Source organism: Capricornis sumatraensis, chromosome 8 (assembly GCF_032405125.1).
Source record: "Capricornis sumatraensis isolate serow.1 chromosome 8, serow.2, whole genome shotgun sequence".
In the NCBI taxonomy this organism is placed as follows: Eukaryota; Metazoa; Chordata; class Mammalia; order Artiodactyla; family Bovidae; genus Capricornis; species Capricornis sumatraensis.
In genome coordinates this window covers 98080393-98097433 of record NC_091076.1, presented here as the reverse complement: position 1 = coordinate 98097433, position 17041 = coordinate 98080393, and the positions used below count along the sequence as shown (strand labels likewise).

Below are 17041 nucleotides of genomic sequence, written 5' to 3'. Positions count from 1 at the left end.
TCTGTGCTTCCAATGGAGGGGGCCCAGGTTCAACCCCTGGTTGGAGAACTAGATCCCTCATGCTGAAATTAAAGATCCCAAGCGCCACAACCTGACTCAGCCAAATAAATAAATTAAAAAAAAAAAAAAGAGCTCAGATGCAGGGCTGCCAGACCTTCTGATTCTTCAAGACAGACAGGATATCCACACTTTCATGTAAAATCAAATGTTTAAACATTGGCAACTAATTCATATTGAAACATTATAAGGGCAAAATTTAACCCAAACACATTTGCTCTTCAAGCAGTCAGTGAGCAATCTGTTATTAGAGGAGTGGATTGGGATAACTTGGAATAAGGGAAAGAATCAGAAAGACCTGGACTTGAACTTATGCTCAGGAAGAAATTACTTAACCTCCCCAAGACCCAGTTTGCTCACCTACAAAATAGAGATAATAATGTATTGCCTTATAAGGCTTGGGTGAGCAGTAAATGAAATGAGGTTTCTAAAGTGATTGACACATTATGGCAGGTAAGAAGCTTCAGCTATTTTTGCATTGAACTGTGGAGTGCTCTGTGTTTTTCCAAAGGAATTGAATCACATTCTGCTTCCCTAATGGCAGCCTGAATGTTCTTTCTAAATACACTTCAAAGGGCAGTTTTAAAGTTGTTTTTAGTCACCCAAGCACCTTGGCTAAGTAACCAGTGATCGATAAATTAATGCTTAGATGTTCAAAGTAACTCTATTGTCTGCTAAATTTTGCTCATAACTTTATTATTTCTACTTAACTACTCACTTTAAGTTTTCTTCTTTAAAAGCCTCTATTCTTTAAGTGGATTTTTAGATTACTAACTTTAGAGCTTTATTCTTTACAAATATAAGATTTAAAAGTATGGTTCAGTTCAGTTCAGTTCAGTTCAGTCGCTCAGTCATGTCCGACTCTTTGCGACCCCATGAATCGCAGCGCGCCAGGCCTCCCTGTCCATCACCAACTCCCGCAGTTCACTCAGACTCACGTCCATCGAGTCAGTGATGCCATCCAGCCATCTCATCCTCTGTCGTCCCCTTCTCCTCCTGCCCCCAATCCCTCCCAGCATCAGAGTCTTTTCTAATGAGTCAACTCTTCACATGAAGTGGCCAGAGTACTGGAGTTTCAGCTTTAGCATCATTCCTTCCAAAGAAATCCCAGGGCTGATCTCCTTCAGAATGGACTGGTTGGATCTCCTTGCAGTCCAAGGGACTCTCGGGAGTCTTCTCCAACACCACAGTTCAAAAGCATCAATTCTTCGGCGCTCAGCCTTCTTCACAGTCCAACTCTCACATCCATACATGACCACAGGAAAAACCATAGCCTTGACTAGATGGACCTTAGTCAGCAAAGTAATATCTCTGCTTTTGAATATACTATCTAGGTTGGTCATAACTTTTCTTCCAAGGAGTAAGCGTCTTTTAATTTCATGGCTGCAATCACCATCTGCAGTGATTTTGGAGCCTCCCAAAATAAAGTCTGACACTGTTTCCACTGTTTCCCCATCTATTTCCCATAAAGTGATGGGACCGGATGCCATGATCTTCGTATTCTGAATGTTGAGCTTTAAGCCAACTTTTTCACTCTCCTCTCACTTTCATCAAGAGGCTTTTTAGTTCCTCTTCACTTTCTGCCATAAGGGTGGTGTCATCTCCATATCTGATGTTATTGATATTTCCTTTTAATCAGTGCTTTAGCTACATGCTACAAATTTTGATATTTTGTGATTTCATTATCCTCGAGTTCAAATATTTTCCAAATTTCTTTGGGATTTCTTTTGACTATGGCAATTTAGAATTATGTTGCTTAATTTCCAAGTATTTCAGGAACATAAAACAAGTATCAAAGCATTTAACAATATTGAATTAATATGGAGGATGTCCTCTAATGAAAATTAAGAAATTAACAACAAAGATGATTTTTGGGGAGGCAGCCTATTTACTTCCTTAAGTACTGAAAAATGAGTTTTAAAATCTCCGACTAAAATTGTGGATTATCTCTCCTTTTTCTTTTTCTCTGATGTTTTGTTATTTCTATCCATATTTGTAAAACATGATGCTGCTGCTGCTGCTAAGTCGCTTCAGTCGTGTCCGACTCTGTGTGACCCCATAGATGGCAGCCCACCAGGCTCCTCCGTCCCTGGGATTCTCCAGGCAAGGACACTGGAGTGGGTTGCCATTTCCTTCTCCAATGCATGAAAGTGAAAAGTGAAAGTGAAGTCACTGAGTCGTGTCCAACTCTCAGTGACCCCGTGGACTGCAGCCTATCAGGCTCCTCCATCCATGGGATTCTCCAGGCAAGAGTACTGGAGTGGGGTGCCATTGCCTTCTCCGAAAACATGATGCTATAAAATCAATAATTCTTCTACAATGAAAATAATCAGCAAATCTTCCTAAAAAGCTTTTAGGAAGTTCTTACATGCTGTAATGAATTTTCTTCCAAATGGCACATATGTGTATTCACTTGGGATATCTTACATTTAGTAATTAGTGTAAATATACTTGGGGAATGGTTGAAAGTTGGAGTAATCAGAACCCTAGAGCTCCATTTCTTAGCTCAGAAACCATCCCTCTGCTTCAGGTCAATCTTTAATTGTCTGACTTTAAAATCATGGAGTTTGGGGGACTTCCTTGGTGGTGCAGTGGCTAAGACCCCAAGCTCCAAATGCAGGGGGCTTGGGTTTGATCCCTGGTCAGGGAACTAGATCCCACATGCTGCAACTAAAAAGATCCCACATGCCACAGCTAAGACTCAGTGCAGCCAAAATAAATAAATAAAAATCATGGAATTTTGGATTTAGGAGGGCCTCACAGGGGCTTCCCAGGTGGCTCAGTGGTAAAGAATCCACCTGCAATGCAGGAGCCACAGAAGACATGGATTCGAAGCCTGGGTCTGGAAGATCTCCTGGAGGAGGGCATGGCAACCCACTCCAGTATTCTTGCCTGGAGAATCCCCATGGACAGAGGAGCCTGAGGGATTACAGTTCATGGGGTCACAGAGTCAGACACGACTGAAGTGACTTAGCACGCATGCACAGGGCCTCCTCACAGGTCATCCTAATTTCTTCTAATTTAGGATTCTTACGCTATAGTATATCTCACAGGTCATACTCACTTGTGTAGCACTGGTGTCAAGGGAATCACTATTCATAAGGCAATTTATTCTATTAAACCCCTCAGGTTTCAGTAAAGTATCTCTTACATTCAGCTGAAATCAATATCCCTGTAATGTCCCCATTTGACTTTAGAATTATTTGCAAATCTCAAGGTCTTTTAGAAGTTGATGTATTGAGCACAAATACTATTATCTATTACTTGAATAAGTGTTTCAAAGGGAAAGTGAGCCATATTAAGAAGTATGTGTTAAATGAAATGCGGCAGGAGAGGGGTGTTATAGCCACCAGTAAGAGGCCTCTATGTGGCTTCCTGGGTGGCTCTAGTGGTAAAGAACCCGCCTGATAATGCAGGCAGACACAAGAGACCTGGGTTTGATCCCTGGGTTGGGGAGATCCCCTGGAGTAGGAAATGGCACCCCACTCCGGTGTTCTTGCCTGGGAAATTCCATGTACAGAGGAGCCTGGTGGGCTACAATCCATGGGCTGGGAAAGAGTAGGACAGGACAGTGGGCTTGCCAAGACAGCAGTAAACTGCAGCGAGAGCCACACTCCAGACAGCTCTGGTTTCTCTCCTTCTAAGCCTAGCTGAAACAACTCAACCACTGCTGGTTGAGAATTAGAAAGATGCCAGTTGATTTTGCAAAGTTTTTGAATTTAAAAAGAACTTGACGAGGCCACATGTTCCAACTTCCAAAGTCCGCTGCACTCTAGGGCCTGGGAGCTGCAACTACTGAGCCTGCACGCCTAGAGCCTGTGCGCCACAGCAAGTGAAGCCACTGCAATGAGAAACCTGAACAACACGAGCAGTAGCCCCTGCTCACTGAAACTAGAGAAAAGCCCATGCAGCAAGGAACACCCAGTGCAGCCATAAATAAATAAATAATTTTTTTAAAAAAAGAGACCTTGAAGATCATCTTCCCTAAACTCTCTGATTTGCCAGCTATTCATCTGCTTCCCTGGTGACTCAGATGATGAAGAATCCGAGTGCAATTCGGGAGACCTGGGCTCGATCTTTCAGTTGGGAAGATCCCCTGGAGGAGGGCATGGCAACCCACTCCAGTATTCTTGCCTGGAGAATCCCCATGGACAGAGGAACCTGATAGGTTGAAGTCCCCGGGGTTGCAAAGAGTTGCAAACAGCTAAGTACCTGGCAACCCACTCCAGTGTTCTTGCCTGGAGAATCCCAGGGACAGGGGAGCCTCATGGGCTGCCGTCTATGGGGTCGCACAGAGTCGGACACAACTGAAGCGACTTAGCAGCAACAGCAACTAAGCACACAGCACCCACACACACATCTGCCTTTCAGCTCTCCAGCTAGGCACTGGATGGCAATCTTAAATGCAAATTAGAAAGGCCTGGGATGTTTGCCTAGAATCCCTGAGATTCTAAATTTAATGAATCTGGGAGTGGAACCTGGACAAGATAATTTTAAAATGCTCCCTGAGTAAGAAGGTGGAGAATTACTGAGTTTGAACCACAAAGATGAATTGCACATGTCCACATGTGAGCTTGGTAAAAAGGAACAAAAGGAGACGAGAGACCTGGGCCAGTTTCAGCGCTTTCTGTTTCCAGTTCTAGCCAGTTAATTTTATTTTCTATTTATTTTTTAAAAATAAATAGGCTTTTTAAAAATCGTTTTTAAAGTCTTTATTGAATTTGTTACAATATTCCTTCTGTTTCATGTTTTGATTTGTAGACCAGGAGGCTTGTGGGATCTTGGCTCCCTGACCAGGTATCAAACTTGCACCCCCTACACTGGAAGGCTGGACCATCAGGGAAGTCCACAACCAGTCAACTTTAAAAGTTCTAATAAGCCAAGAGCAAAAAGACAAATATTAGATGAGTCATCACATAGGAAGTACTTAGAGTGGTCAAATTCATAGAGACAGAAAGTAGAATGCTGGTTACCAGGGGCTGGGAGGAGGGTCAACAGGGAGCTGCCTAACAGGCTCTTAGTTTTGCAAAATGAAAACGAGTTCTGGGGACAGGTTACACAACAATATGAGTGTGCAGTAAACGTTATGTATATTTTACCTCAGTTTAAATCTTCACATTGAGGTATAATTGACATAAAACATTGTATTAGTTTCATATAATGCATTAGTTTATATATTTTTAATGAATCAGATATATGTATGTCTCATACAATGATCTCATATTTGTATGTATTATGAAGTGATCACCACAATAAGTCTAGCTAAAATCTGTCAGCATACATGATTACAAGTTTTTTTCTTGTGATGAAAACTGTTTTTAAAGACTTTTTAAAAAGATGGATCATTTTCAAAGTCTTAATTAAATTTGTAAAAATATTGCTTCCGTTTTATGTTTTGGTATTTTGACCACTAGGCATGTGGGATCTTAGCTCCCCAACCAGGGATCAAACCCAAATTTCCTGCATTGGATGGTAAACTCTTAACCCCTGGACCACCAGGGAAGTCCTGTGATGAAAACTTTTAAGATCCATTCTCTTAGCAACTTTCAAATAAGCAATACAGTATTAAATATAGTCACTATGTTGTATATTACATCCTAATGCATAATTTTAAAATTTTTTAAATATTTTTTAATGAAAACAACTTCCCTATGATTAGTGAGATGTACATAAGAAAGAATTCAATAGATAGAGCTCCAGTAATCCTAGACCCTTTGGAATAATGTTTTCCTGACTTCCTTTAATCTTTTAAGTTTAACCTGAAATGGCCATCCTGAATCCTTTCCATCACTATTGCTGAAATACATACAGTGAGAGCTTTGTCCTTTTATATACATTTGAGAGAACTGACACTTTTCCCTTTCTTCATGAGTCCTCCTCAGATTTACAGGCCCTGGGCTTCTGGGAGAAGCAGAAATGATACTGTTTTGTGACTTCTTTGAGTCAGAATGCCCTGGCAAAGCTGAGAAACATTTTGAGGGATACCAGTATTAGAATGAACAATTCTTCCTAGTCTGTATGAGACTTTTCCAATTTTAGCATCAAAAGACCCATTGCAGGACCCTCTCAGCTCTATGCAAACTGGGACAACTGGACATCCTACCAGCAGTCCTAAATCTTAGGGAACATAAACTTTAAAAAAAGGAAAAAGTAGAGGAAAGAAAACAGAGTAGAAAAAAATGAAGAGAGAACGCAGTGGGAAAAAGAGTAAGGAAGTATTGATGATGTGAATGACTTTTGCTCACATACATTAACAGTGGTTGTCACGGATTTCTGACTCTTGCTTTCAGTTCATTATGATTATCACCATCATTGTATAGTACAAACTAATACTTGTGAATACACATATATGACACCATGCTAGTGTATTTATAAGCACTAAGTCATCTCTTTCCAAATATAGTTGTATACTACGTAAATGTTATTATTATCCCACTGAAGATTTGTGTTTTTTCAGGTCTAAAAAAAGTCGCCTTGACTTTTCTAACAGGATAAACTTTTGGAGTATTAAAGGTAGCTCTTCACCTGGAGAAAATCAGGATAAATGCAGTAAAGTGTGAGCTGGTTGCTCTATTTTCAGAAAAGGAGTATGATCAAAACCTTTCAGGGAGTGGGGTTTCCTGGAGGCACTGCCCTTAGTAGGGTAGGGTGAGCAGAGACTAGCTCAATTGTTCCAGAAACGAAATGTAAGAAGATCCTTTGTGCTTTAAGAATTGACCAAGAGGGACCACCTCCTCTGGGGAGAGAAAGGAAATAGAAGTTCCGATTCTACAAGGGGAAGAGCCTACCCAAATCTGAGGAGACTTAGGGAACAAGGCATCCAAAGTACCCTTCTCTAAGAACCCCATGCAAGGTGTCCCCTAAGCTGGACCTGAACAGTAGATCATCCTCCCTGGAGGATCAGCAGCAGCCCACCAGGAATCTGGATCTGTATGGGCTGGGAGGGACACTGTCAACAGTGACACCATGTGGCAGTGAGAAGCAAAGGCAGGAGGCAGGCTAAGCCTCCACTAAGGTGGACCAAGGAGCCTGAAAGACCCTTTCCTCCCTCCCATTTAGGATTCACTGTTCCATGGAGCTCTGGGCTCATGAGGTGGGGTTTGCACATGATGCAGCTAATGCCAAGACACTGAAGTGGGTAAAGATTCCTGGATGACGTAACTCTATACTCCTTTCTCGAACCTGTTTTCTAACTTACTTCCCCAAGCGCTCAATTCAGAAAAGTGGATAATTGCTATTACTCACACGATGAGAGAGCAGTGCCTACTAATTAGAAAAATGGAAGCGGAGGTCATTTGGAGGGTTGCTGTTGTACAAATTCAAACAAGGTATTTCCCAGCTCCCCCCGGAAGCCTTCCTTGACCCTGAGTTAGGTGTTCTCCCAAGGGTCTGTGCGGCCCCATTCACAGGACTGTGCTTTGCTGTTGACAAGCTCTAGCTTCTAGTGGCAGGGACAGGGCTTTGTTCACCAGTGTATCACCACTGCTTTGTGTGTCTTAAAACCAAAGGATTATTTTATACCTAATCCACAACTCAGACTCAGGGAAGGTCTGGGAAGAATGAGACTGTTTTTACTTTGATGCTCGTCGCTGTACTCTTTCTAGGTGGGGTTTTCAATTTGGGGAGGCCTGTTGCCCTCTATCTGGAAGTCTGAACTTCAGTTTTAAAGGCGAGCCGAAAACGCTACTTCCTGAACTACACCGCCTGCCCTGGGCTGGCTATGAACATTCTTTTCTTAGAAATTTTACTCAAAATGCAACTGTGTGACTTAATAAAACTTTCACACACGGAAGAAAACTAGTTTCAGATAAGGTAAAATCACTTTTATTTTTATCATATCCAACACTTCAACGACCCATACATAACTGATTTGGGAGAAAAGATTGGTTTTAGAAATCTTTATATCTTATCTAAGGGTTGAATACAATCTTTCCAATGAACAGAAAAGGAACCTCTATCATATGGTGAACACGATCATATGAGGAGTCTTCCTGAAGCTTAAAGGAAAGTTTGCAGACATATAAAAATATATACTTCTATATGGAAAAGGAGAATAAATTGGGATTCTACCCTAAGAGCTTGTACAGGTAAAAAAAATGTTTAATATGAACTCAGATGATTTACTCTATAATGGATTTCTAAAGAGTAATTCAGATATGTTTAGAGCCCAATTCAAGGAAGAACTCTATCTTCCACTTCAAGGACAGAACACTGGGCTAGGACAGCTGCTTGTCTGACCCAATGTGGAATTTCTTATGATCTGTATACTCTTCTAGGGCACACAACAGATGGTTAGGGAGTTGAAGCCTGACTAGCCACTGAGCCTTAATGATGTTACCAAGCTCAGCTCTGGAGCCAGTATTCCAGAATTCCCCATTAGGGGAGCCCAGAATGTGTAATATATAGGCAGAAACAGGCTTTTAATTCCCAGCCCTTTGCTAGGTACTGACTACCTTCCAACTGGTCCCTAGACTAAGAAATTGGTTCCCATTTAGTCATGAGGAAACCATGAGAAACGTACTGTATCTCAGAGATAGTTCTGGCTATCTCTTCCATCTGATGTTTGGGAGCAAAGGGCAGTGGGAATGGGGATGACAAGGCACTTCTTTTCTGAATCTGAGAGTCGACTGATGAAGAACACACAAGGAGCAAAAGGCCCGCTCACTAGTTGAACACTGGGACTGGATTCTTACAGGAGTTGGGCTTGTGGCTGCATTGGATCCACAGGATGAGGACCAGCAATATTGCTTTATGGGACCACAGGACAGAAGATAACATCTCCCTTTCTCTTCTAACCCCTCCTTCCCTCCCTTAGGAAACCCCAGTGGTAGAGGTTGCCTTCAACCAAGTAACTTTCTAATAAACAATTATGTTCATTGTGCTTTTCTGCTTGTTGAACAGCAAACTGGCTCTCCTCTTCTTTGTTCTTCTCCTTCTGCCTATAGGGCAATTTCCTCCTCTCCACTTTTCAGGGCCAAATGTTTCGAATCAGTGCCATGTAGATGACACCCACTACAAAGGCAACCCTAAAAATCACCAAAATGACAGAACTGACTCCTTTATCCAGTCCTGCCAAAGCACAGAAGACAAGAGAAATGGGAGGGTTAGCAGGCAGGAGAATCACCCTGCCCCAGCCCACCAGGCTTATGTGTCAGCCTCACCCTCCCCAGCCCACTGAGCTCTTTCTTGTCTCCTTAAGAATCCCAACCCCCTGAGGGATTTCCACCCTGGGCCTGGCAGCAGGGGAGCCGCAGTCACCTTTAACAAGGACCTCAATATGTTTGCTGACAGAGCCCAGCTGGTTGGTGGCTGTGCAGCAGTAGGTTCTAGAGTGGTTCCAGGTTGCCTTCTGTGGCACTTCAAGGTCAAAGACTGTGCCATTCCAGGTACACATCAAGACCGGTGTTGGGTTTCCCTTTGGGACACAGGCAAGCATCTGCACCATCCCTTCCACCCAGATCTGGTTGCCAGGGCAACCAGATTCCTCAAATCGTGGCTTGTCTGGAAAGAGAGTCCCCAGAGGAGCCAGTTCAGTGTGCCACGCTTCTTCATGACCGCCATGCATTAGCTCCTTCTCCCTCCCCTACCCAAATGATGTGTCCCCTCCACCCAACAGCTTCCTTTCCCAAGGGGAGGACCATCAGTTCCCTGCTTGGAACTACACTTTTTCCTCCTTGGATGAATCTGAGATGCAACAGGGCATTTTAATGGGTTAATACTAAATGAGCTTGCTCAGTGGTGGTCCTGGGGTCCCTGCTCCTCATCTTTGCTTCTCTGTGAGGGATATCATGGGTAGGGGTGAACCCAGAGACAAGGATTTTTCTACTTTTCAAAATACAAGTTTTCATGAAGAAATTACCCTCCTCAGCATAGGCTCCAGCTGTTTTTATTCCCTATGTTCTCAGCCTTTGGCCCTCAGCCTGATCACTTTCTCTTTTGTTTCAGTTTCCCCCAGGTTTCTCCCTACTCATTTTCCCATGGGTAAGGTAAGCTTGCTGAGCTTTACTTTTTATTTTTTCCTTTGATTTTCTTTTTTAATGAGAAAAATGTGGCAACTCTAACAATGCAGCTATTGGCTAAGATCTCTGGAAATGTGAGACTAACAATCCATGTTTTGACAAGAAAGATCAGGCTTCTACTCACACAAGACATGGAGTTGGATCACGGTGGTTTTGCTCAACTGCTGACCCTGAACCTCCAAAGAGGCCTCACAGGATAAATTCCGGCCATCATCTTCCTCACTGGCGTTAAGTGAAAGCCAGGCAGGCTCCCCAGGCGCAGGAAGATCTGGGGCTCCCTGAAGCCTCAGAGTAGGGCTAGAGGATGTTAAAATATGCCCCGAGCAGGTCACGTTAATTTCTGTCCCTGCCAATGGGTACATTTCTTCCATCTCCAGGATTGGTGGAGGGAAGCCTGTAAGGAAAGGAAAAAGAGAATCAAACATATTTCTCAAAACTGGCAGCGACTTCTGTACTCAGCTGCTGGTGGTAACCCTCGGGTAGGCAGACAAGAAGGGAAAGGCTTTGGATACCATTACTGCTTCTATGCTGACTTGCAGGAGCAATAAGATGGTTTTGGAAATTTGAGAGCTTCCCCGTAACAAATGCCACATGAGCCTATTTGGCTGTGCCTCTGTGGCAAGGAGAATAAAATGTCTTTTCATCTTACAGATTTCTTTCTCACCTCAAATCACTGTACCTAGGAATAAGTTCAAGCATCCATAATCACTCTGTCAGTACGATGGCCTAAGAAAACAGGGTGATGGTTGGATAGAACTGCTGCCTCAATGCGTCCCTGCACTTATCTGAGGAAGACGAAGACCAGAGTTCACTTAGGTTCATGGGGACACCTGCAGCTGAATAACCAAGCCTTCACTATGGAAGTTTTCAATGGCAGAGAACCTTCAAGGGAAGGGAAGAGGCAGGTCACTTACTATAGACATACACTGGCTGGCTTGTTTTCTGTTCCACTGGACCCAGAGATGCAAGGCAAGACAGCTCCTGATCACCAATCTCCATGGCCCGAATGGTGGCATTGGCCCATATTGTGTCTCCCTCCCAGAAGAGAAAGGGGCTAAGCTCCTGGTCTCCCAGGAACATGTGGATCATTACCTCTTCGGCTGGGAACACCCTAGCCACCTTGCAGCTCACCGTTTCTGCCATCCCAACCTCCAGAAGTGAAGAGACCTGGATTTGCGGGCTCTGAGAAAATTCTGCCAAGAAATGAGGAGAAGGGAAGAAAAGAGAAAGGCCATGATAAATTGTATAAGACCCCACAGTATAGGGACTGTGGCTAAAAGCTCTCTGCTCCCTACAGTGAGTTTAAAACTCAAGTAAAGGAGCTCAATTACCCTTCCACCCGCATCCTAAACCCTATGGGAAATGAGTCCTAAAGGCCAAGGTAAGATGAGGAAAATGAGCCCCGGGATTCCCTCCACACCTGGGCTCTGACTTACCAAAGATTCGGAGTATCTGGAGGGCTGAGTTGCTGTGAAAGAGCCCCCCACCACGTGAATTCAGGTCCAGTTCTGCACGGCAGGAGAAATTGCACCTGTCATCCGCCCATCGGGCTTTGACATTGATGGTGACCTCAGCTCTCTGGGAAGCCATAGCTAAGCTCCTAAAATTCTTCCGCCGTAGTTCTCGGTCATCCTGGAGAAGGGTGAGGGTGAGGTTCTCCAGGGGTGTGACCCTGGGCACACGACATGTTACCGTGAAAGCTTCATCCACGGCCACCCATGCAGGCTGCAGCTCCACGATCACCTGCTCTGGTGGCTCTTTAAGACCAAGAGATAGATTTGATGAGAGAAGGATACTCACCTCTCCAGAGAGAAAGAGTAAGAGGACAGGAAGCCTGTGATAGAAGGTAGGACTGCTACTCTTAAACCATCTGATGAACAGCATCAGCTCTCTGCCCTGGATGAGATGAGTTAGGCTTCTTCTTCCCATTGCAGGGGGCTAAAGTCATAGCCAAGACATGTGACTGCTGAGAGGCCCCTTGCTTTGACTGCCATTTGGGAGATCCCCTTTGCTTTGGAGGGGCCCCTCTGCTGCCATTCTGGAGAGCTTTTCTCTCTTACCAGAAGTGCTTCAGAGGTGTGAGCAGCATCTGAAAAGCTCCTGAGCATCACATGAAAACTACACAATAGCTAACCAAGCTTCAACCCTGGAGGGCACACTCATGGCTACATCTTTGCCGATGCTATTTCCTCACCTGAAAGATTCTCCTTACCCATTCCCATCCCTTCAAATCCTAACCATACACAGGGGTGAAGTTTAAGAGCCTCCTTTTCTGTGGAGACTTCTCCAACTACCCCAGCCTATAAAGCCCCTCTTTTCTCTAATCCCTATTTATTCTAAGAATTTGTGACAATTCAACACTAATTTTACACTTTTTTTTTGTAATTTACAAATCAGCATCATTAGCATATGCCTCCTGTATCTTAACATATTCTCAAGCCCAGATGCCAGGATGCACTCTATGGTCTGCTCCTAATTTAAAAGCCTACACCAAAGGGAAACAGAAACAATTGGCTAGAGAATCCCTATAGTATGACAAAAATCTTTAGTAAAGGCCCCAATTCTTTCCCCTAAAAGAAATTCTCTAACTATTCCCTATATAAGGCATAGTAGTCATGTTCCCCCATGCTGCCCTTCCTCCCCAGCCCTCAGCTCCACTCACGGTACACAGTGATGCCAAGGTTTATGTCCTTTTGGATGCCTGCACAAGAGAAGAAGCATTGCAGGATGGAATTCTGTGTGGCATCTTCCAGCAGAAACTTCTTCCACTGAGGCCCTTTGCCCACCTCGGTTTTCTTTAATAAGGTTTCAATTCCACCGGGTCCTGGGTCTGGACAGGTAGTGCTGCAGTTGACCGTAAGGGACTGTCCATACTTTACAAGTGCCTGATCTGGCCAAACAGAAACCTCAAATCGCTCTTCTGCAGCTCCTGAAAAGGTCAACCAGTCATGCCAAAGTCTCTGGTGAGGACCACAAGACTTAAAGAGAAGACAGAGCTTAGTCTACCTATTTACAGGTTAGAGAATAGGAAACCCACTCTGAATAAACAGGAACAGGGGACAGGACAAGAAAAGGGCCCTGAAAGAACAAGTTAGAATCCCAGCTCTACCACCATCCCACCCCCCCGTCATCTTTTAGGGATTGATTTCTCCATTAGTGTCCCTGTGGAAACTATGGCGTTGCTAAAAATCATGCCCATAGAAGCTAAAGAAACCTTCCCAGAGAGCCTCACCTGGGTCAGGGATCAAGACCAGCAGGGCCCAGACACCAAACAGTAGCATTTCCATCCTGATGAGAAGGGCCAAAAGCTGGAGAGGAAGAAAGAAGGCAGCAATACTGGAGAAAGCGACCAAATAAAGAGGAAAAGGAAGTAGGAGATTCTTTCTTTGATATTGTTAAGTTACCTCCTTTCCTGAAAACCTACATGGTCTGGAGAAACTGCAGCAAGAGTATCAATGCTGTGGTTGTATTAAAAGAAATTCTTTCATCTATCCATTTCAGTTTGGTTCATGTGCACAGCAAAAAGACAACAGGAAAATATGGGAAATAATGAAGGGGTATTAGATTAAATGAGATTCCCGTATCAGTTTGTATTGCACTTATCTGTTTACATGTTTGCTTCTATTTCAGTCAATAGAAAACGGCTGTCAGCATGGAAATATGAAAAATGAGTTTTAGAGAGATTAAATTTGGCAGTGTTTATCTGGCACTGTCCAGTGGAAAGTGACCCTGAATCAAGAAAACATGTTCACTAGACTCTTGTTCTCTTATGGGAGAAATGTTTCATCAGGCTTCATGAAATATCCCTCAAAATAATCCATCTTTCTGATCTGCCTCCAGGCTCACCAAGCAACACGTTGATTACACTTTGGCAGAGTTAAGTCTTAAACGTCTACTTCTTTTCTCTGCCAATCTATACCAAGAGTTTCTTTCAAAATCCAATTCAAGCTAATTTCTTCTAAGAAAGGAATTTCTTGACTAATGCTATTTCACTTCATAATCCCTTACTTATTACACATTATCTGTACACTTGATTCCAAAAGTGATTTCTGAAGCTATCTACCTTAAAATGTAATTCACCTCAGTGGGTTATTTTAATGATGTAATCATAACTGTCCTAGAATTCCTTAAGAACAAAAGACCATTTTATTACCTTGCTTCTGCAGCGCCTAGCACAGCATCTAGCGCATAATGCATATTCCATAAGCGAATGACAGCCCTATAATTCTGCATTTTTTCATACATTAGGTTTTATACAAGACTACTATTACCTGTATGCTGGTCTGAAAGAGGGTTTTTTTGGGGTCTCTTTGATTCACACATAAAACAATAGGCATATCAAAATTTACCCTCCCAAGTAAACGCTACCATTCAAAACAATCACTTCTGCAGGCTATAAATTTAATCCAGTAATGACACCATTATTCAAAAAAATTTTTTTTGGAAAGTGATCTAGAACTAGATTTTAAGCTACATAAGAAAAAAATCAGTCTTTTATTAAGCTATTCTATTATTCTTCATGCAAAAGTGATATTATTCACTCATCTTATTCCCCAAACTTAACTTTGAGTGACTTAATGTCTCTTTCAAAGGAAGATCTCCTATTATGGGAGAGATAATAAAGTAACACCAGACTGTGAAGGAAATCTCAAAACAAGAGTTTTGAGTAGTAACAGCTCTGTGAAAAAAGTACAAAATCCCCAGTTGGGGCTACTTATATTTATATTCCAGTCTTCCCTGGTGGGTCAGAGGTTAAAGCATCTGCCTGCAATGCGGGAGATCCGGGTTCGATCCCTGGGTCGGGAAGATCCCCTGGAGAAGGAAATGGCAACCCACTCCCGTATTCTTGCCTGGGAAACCGCTGCAAACAATTATTGAGCCAGGCTTGTAGTAAGGTGTTGAAGTTACCAAGATTTATCCTGTTACATAAGAATTCCTGGGAGTTAGTGGGAAAGACAAATGTAAATACAAATAACAATATACTCTGCTGAGTGCAACAGGAGGGAGTACACTGGCAGGTACTCCAGCCACTAAAAGGCTGCAAGGAGAATGGTGGTCAGGACTTCCCTGGTCCAGGGGTTAGAACTCCGCCCTTTCAGGGCAGGGTTTCAGGGTTGTTGGAATGGCTTTGGCTGTGCAGCTGAACTGGACTTCCCGCCCAAGTTTGGGATGCTCACTATCCTTTTACATCCCAAGGGTATTTGCAGTTTCTTATACAGATTGAGTCACACCCTACTCTTTGATCACTCTCTCTTGCCTCTGCTTGGAATTCACTTCTTCCTCCCTGAACACTGCTTCACCCAGTTCAGTGTATCTTTGCAACAAGGCCCACAAGCCCGAGCTTCCAAGGCCATATCCCAGCACACCCTCGGACGCTTCGGCTGCTATCTTCTCCCTCAGCAGCACGACCTTCTAACACACTCCTCCTGATCCGTTAGGCCTAGAAGTCCGGTCTACTTCCGGCCTGGACTGTAAGGCCCCTCTGAGGGCAGGGCCTTTTTCACTGATGGATCCCAACCACCCAGAACGGTTACAGACGCTCAACGACTATAAAATGAATGAATGAACTAAATAAAATATTGACCAATATATGAGTGAGGGGCTGTGCCCATCGTTCAGACAGAGAGTATAAAGGTCAGTTCTGCCTCAGGTGGAGTTTCCCGAGAAGTGTGTGCACTGCCCCACAGGCCCTGAAGGTCTTTAAAAGCATATAGTATTTTAAAATTTTAACTATGTGGGAAACATACTTAAGTGAATGCTCCTCAACGATTCCCGAGTGTGAGGAGGCAAAGCCCGCCAAGAGGTCAGACTCCCACAGATTTGACAGGAAAGCCGGGAGGAGACCCCGGCAGGAATCTAAACGAAGAAAACAAGACCTAAAATCTCACTGAGGGCCGCTCCTCGCTGCTCCAGCCGGTCCTCTAACCGCTCCGGGGCTTCGACCGCTACGCCTTCAAGAGCCGGCCACGCGCTCAGACCGTTGGGTAGGCACTGCCGGGCGGGGGCGCAAGACGACGCTCCTAGCCGGAGGATTTGCCTATTCTGCCTAGAAACTCGTGACGCTTGCGCAAAAGCTTAGCGAGGGTTGGCTGAGGCAGGAAGCTAAGAAGACCGGAGGGGATTACGGAGAAGATGAGAGTAGGGTTGCCTGTATCCTGCTTGGCAGAGAGCACATATTTGACTCGAGATAATGCTTACTGCAAAAAACAACATGAAAACAAAAGGTAAATGGTTGCTGTAGCAAGTAATGGCCCTATAAGCAAAACAAGGGATTGTAGGCACCCCTGCCTGTTCGAGGGGTGGTGCGGCCCGAACAGGTGAGACTCCCGCGCGGGAGTGGTCTGCGCGCGCAGTTTTGTTCCTGCCTTGGGCCTCAGTGCGGGCCTGGCGTTGGGTTTAAGTTAGTGACTCGCACGAAGCCCACCAGGGACTTTTCCCGGCTCTTCCTGGGTGGACTGGGAAAGGGATGCCCTGCCAGTGCCTGCCCCCGTTTCTGTAGCCCACTCCCCACATAGAAGTAACACGCTTGAGAGAAATATTGGTTCAGGCTTCACTTCCTACCCAATGTGCGTGCGCCCTTCCTCCCCACCCTGCCCCAGTCAGGTCCTATCAATAAGCCATAAAAACTGGGGTGAGCTTATAAATCTTACTTTGTTGCCTCTTTCCACCCTGAGACCTTTTTGTCAACTTCCACGTGGAACGTCTCCGGAGGGTCATGTCTCAAAACCCTTTCCCTGAGCCGAAATTAGGCCATTTGCTTCGGCGTCCTTTTGCGGCTCTGGCTCTCCCGTAGCCGCTGGTCTGATCCTAAGCTGTGGGCTAAATTTCTTGATGGAAATTTGAAGATTTGGAAGATTTTTTCAAGTGCTTACTTCCTCTAGTACCCTAGTACCACTACCTCCTCTTTCTCTACTCACAGTTTCAGGGAGAATGTTGGATAGAATAGAAGCTTTGAGGCGAAACAA

The 17041-nt window shown here is 44.1% G+C and overlaps 1 protein-coding gene across 1 annotated transcript; it reads right to left on the bottom strand.

Annotated features, from left to right (window-relative positions):
- Positions 1–9025: 9025 nt before the first annotated feature.
- LOC138084628 (intercellular adhesion molecule 5-like) lies at positions 9026–13363 on the bottom strand. Its single transcript, XM_068978980.1, has 7 exons — positions 13309–13363; positions 12739–13005; positions 11513–11833; positions 10991–11269; positions 10201–10470; positions 9316–9558; positions 9026–9126 (listed from the first exon to the last, which is right to left on the bottom strand). Exons 1-7 carry the CDS (start codon positions 13361–13363, stop codon positions 9026–9028), a joined length of 1536 nt encoding a protein of 511 aa, XP_068835081.1.
- Positions 13364–17041: the final 3678 nt, after the last annotated feature.